Source organism: Electrophorus electricus, chromosome 13 (genome assembly GCF_041902795.1).
Source record: "Electrophorus electricus isolate QZ-2024a chromosome 13, ASM4190279v1, whole genome shotgun sequence".
Lineage (NCBI taxonomy): Eukaryota > Metazoa > Chordata > Actinopteri > Gymnotiformes > Gymnotidae > Electrophorus > Electrophorus electricus.
The window spans coordinates 12,637,659-12,641,388 of NC_137509.1; the positions used below are offsets into that span (position 1 = coordinate 12,637,659).

Consider the following 3,730-nt stretch of genomic DNA (forward strand, 5'->3'; position numbering starts at 1 on the left):
TTACCCCACGTCAGCTGATGCTGCTCAGAGGCACGAGGGGATGTCCGGGTTCGTGAGCCAACGACATCTTTATTGCCAGTAACTGACTAACACAAGTAAACTCTGTATAATCGGGGAAAAAACTGTCGTTGCGATGCTTTCAGTTACCTTGCATTATTGCATTCCAGTTATTTTTACATTGTTGCATTTTTGTCTTGCATTATTGCATTTGTGCATTTTATTAAGAGGTCTACACCTCCAACGGCAGATGGCGCCAAGAGACAGAAAATCGGAGTATATATCACAGACGTTACGAGACTTCCTAAAATACTCTAATAAAGTCTCTGAGAACAGTGAGTGCACATAATAATCCGACCGTAATCGGATTTCACCAGAAATCTGATTATTCTAGTGGTCATGTAAACAGCATACTCCGATTTCTTAGACCGAATCATGGCCCGAAAATCAGATTAAACAATCCGATAAAGCGAGCTGGATTTGAGCTCAGTAGTCTAATGCAAAGAAAGCTCAGTAGTCTGATTTCTAAATGCATGTAATCCCCTTTATTCCCATTTCGGAATTTTTCAGACTGCGCATGCTCGCTAAGGTAAACGGCGCTGTCTTGGATGCGGCTATTAAACACTTTTGATACTCTGAACCGCTGCACAGGTTTGGGGAAATGGATGTTTTAATTGCGCAGGATTAGCATTAGTAAGCGTTCAAAACCGAAGGTTCATGTTAGAATTGGTCCATTTTTACAAAGAGCCTCGACAGGGAGTTTGACGTTTACGTCATATAATTCTGTGATATTATTGGTTGGTTTCCAAAGTAAAAATCCGATTATTTGCTAACTCGTGTAATTCTGGAGTTTTCCCATAATCCCACAAAGTGCATGTAAACGCGTTGATCGGATTATTGGGAAAAATCCGATTTTCTGCAGTAATCGGATTATTAAATGCGTGTAAACACAGTATATGTGGACAGTTTATTAACGCCTTGAGTAAAAGCACAAAGGGTTATTTAAGTATTCATAAAATATATTCAGTTTATTTAAAAATATCTGAAATATCAATTTATGTAGCATCATGTCCATGAGAATAACATTCCATTAAATAAAAAACAAATTGGTTAATTGTAAAAAATACAGTCTGAAAATTCATTTAATTTGTTAATTTCATACATAGTACAGAATTGTAAAAGCCTAGATTAGTAGTTGTGGTTGTATTGTTGTTTACATTTCTGTACAGAAGTTTAACAAAATAAAATCTGCTATTCCCTGATATTATGAATTATTATTTTCGAATATTCAAAGTCAGGTGTATTCTATTATTTCCAATAAAGCAAATCGCTCTTTGTCATTAAAATGTATTCTTTCATAATGCTGGTCTTGAAACTCTGATGTCAGTCAAATTTGCATCACATTTTGTAAACTTCAGTCCTTGTTGTCCAGTTATGGAACAGTTATCAGATCACTGGTGGTGAGTTAAACATTTTTCTCAGGCTGGATTCCTTCCTCTTTCTTTGGCAAACTTGAAAACATCTTCAAAAAGGTCAGGGAATAAAATCATCAGGTTTGTTTTCCTTGTTTCCTCAGGGCTAGAAATTAATAACCAGAAAGAAACTGATGGTCTGTGGTCTGTGAAAACCAATCACATTAGTGGTGTATATTTTACATACATGTGCGACTCACTAGTGCTCGTACATATTCCGTATGAATCGCAGCAGCCCAAGTATGTTCTCCGAGTAGGGTTTTCTCCCTTCCATTTTTTGTACAAGCTCAGAGGGGAACTGTGTAAAGTTCAAGTTAAACATGTATTAACTCAAATATTCTAGAGTACTAAATAATGATTCAGTATTAAGGGTACAAAACAATTATTCAGTATTAAGGATAGCTTTATAAAACCATTGGTGTGTCTAAATCTTTCTTGAAGAAGTAATCCATTGAAAAGTATGACCCATGCTGCAAACTCTTAGAATTCATGGCCTTGGACCACAAGTAACCAAAGCCATCTACACCAGCCCCCCTTATGTTAAGAACATTAAAAAGAGTGTCATTCATTATTAACACGTCTGAGAGGCCTAATGTAGGCCAGTGTTAAATAGTGAAAGAACCTCTTACTGGATCCTGGTCAGACTCACTTTTGCTCCCCAGTCTGAGAAGGTTTTCCCCACTGTCATTTCCTCTAGTGCTTTAAGGAGCTCCTCTTCAGCCTGGCGGCAGTTCTGCACCTCTTCCATATTCCCCAGTTTTTTTAAGTACTCCACTCTCCTGAGAAAATTCAGAAAATGTGAAAAACAATACACCGAATAATATAGTATCCCAATGTTCAGTTCTGACCATTTTAAAAGTGTGATGGTATTTCTTTAGTGAGAAAATAACCCGATACATTTCTCACAACTTCAATATTAATAGAACTGAGAGACATTTAAAATGTCAACAACCTCAGGAGATCAAGATCTGGGTTAGAATAAGCTCCCATATACAACTGATTTCTAGATGCTGCGTCCTACTTGTCATCTGTCCAAAAGAAGGGGTGGACAAGGGCCTCCTCAACTCTAGGCCTCTTGCTTGGATCGTCACTGATCATCCACTCCACCAGATCCTTTTCCACCTCATCGTCCAGGTGTTCCAAGGAATACTTCCCATCAAGAATGTTACTCTCACAATGTGCACCTTTACCAAAAGGATGGTGTCCACGAGAGAGGATGTAATACACTAACATTCCTGCAACCTAAAATAAGTGAAACCATTAGTATAGAGATTTTTCTATCCCTTAGAACTTTTCAGCATTAGCAGTCATATTTGATTCTAGTTGTAATACAGAACCTGGATATCAGAACTCCTCTTGTAGCCACTATTACTGTCCTCTTCAATAGTCTCTTTGGCTTTCCAGCACTTTGTTCCAGCAGGACTAGTGCGCAAAGTTGTTTGACCCACATTCAGCCTTCGACTTATGCCAAAATCAGCTAATCTTGCCTTTCCAATTATATCTGTTATAACATATAAATTGAAAGAGGTAACTTTAGAATGTTGTTAAAGGGGTACCTTTGGTGATCTATCAATATCTGTTTCAGTATTCAGTACTTCATTATTCATAGAAGGTTTAAAAAACAATAGGCATGACTCCTACCTATCAAAACATTCTGGGGTTTGATGTCCCGATGGAGCACTTTGGTATCTTGACTATGAAGAACTTCAAGGCTACATAGCACTTCCTTTACAATTTCCTTCAGGACAGCCTGCTGTTGAAAGCTATTTTCTGGTAATTGGCTTTGGATATATTCCTCCAGTGTGTATTCACAAAGTTGAAGGACAAGATATCCAAAATTCTCATCCTCTGCAAAGTCCACATATCTAACAATACAAGGATTGTCAAGCTTGGGAAGCCGTAAAAACTCCTCCTCATTTTTGAGGTCTTGATAATTGGACTTAAGCATTCGTTTGACTGCTACCTCTGTGCCATCATCCCTCAGGCCAAGATACACCTCTGTTCCATCACTTCCTTTAGCTATCTGGAATTCAGGGCTTACACAAAGTGTAAGATTCTTCAATCTATAAACCTCACTTTCATCTATATTAGCAAGTTTCTCCAGCTTGCTCCTCCAGCGTTGGCTGATTTGATGCCATTTTCTCTTTATTGGTGAGTTCTCTATGAATGGCTGCACACCAGAATTTGATTCCTCAACTGAAGTCATGGCACCAGCTGAATCAGTTTCTGATTCAGTTGATGTTGCCTCTTGTTGTCCAGTT

The 3,730-nt window shown here is 38.1% G+C and overlaps 1 protein-coding gene across 1 annotated transcript; it reads right to left on the reverse strand.

The window, feature by feature from the left end:
• Positions 1–1,653: 1,653 nt before the first annotated feature.
• Positions 1,654–3,730, reverse strand: LOC113568352 (uncharacterized). The gene is made up of 5 exons (XM_026996544.3): positions 3,111–3,730; positions 2,807–2,970; positions 2,491–2,711; positions 2,119–2,248; positions 1,654–1,767 (listed from the first exon to the last, which is right to left on the reverse strand). Exons 1-5 carry the CDS (start codon positions 3,673–3,675, stop codon positions 1,669–1,671), a joined length of 1,179 nt encoding a protein of 392 aa, XP_026852345.3. The 5' UTR covers positions 3,676–3,730; the 3' UTR covers positions 1,654–1,668.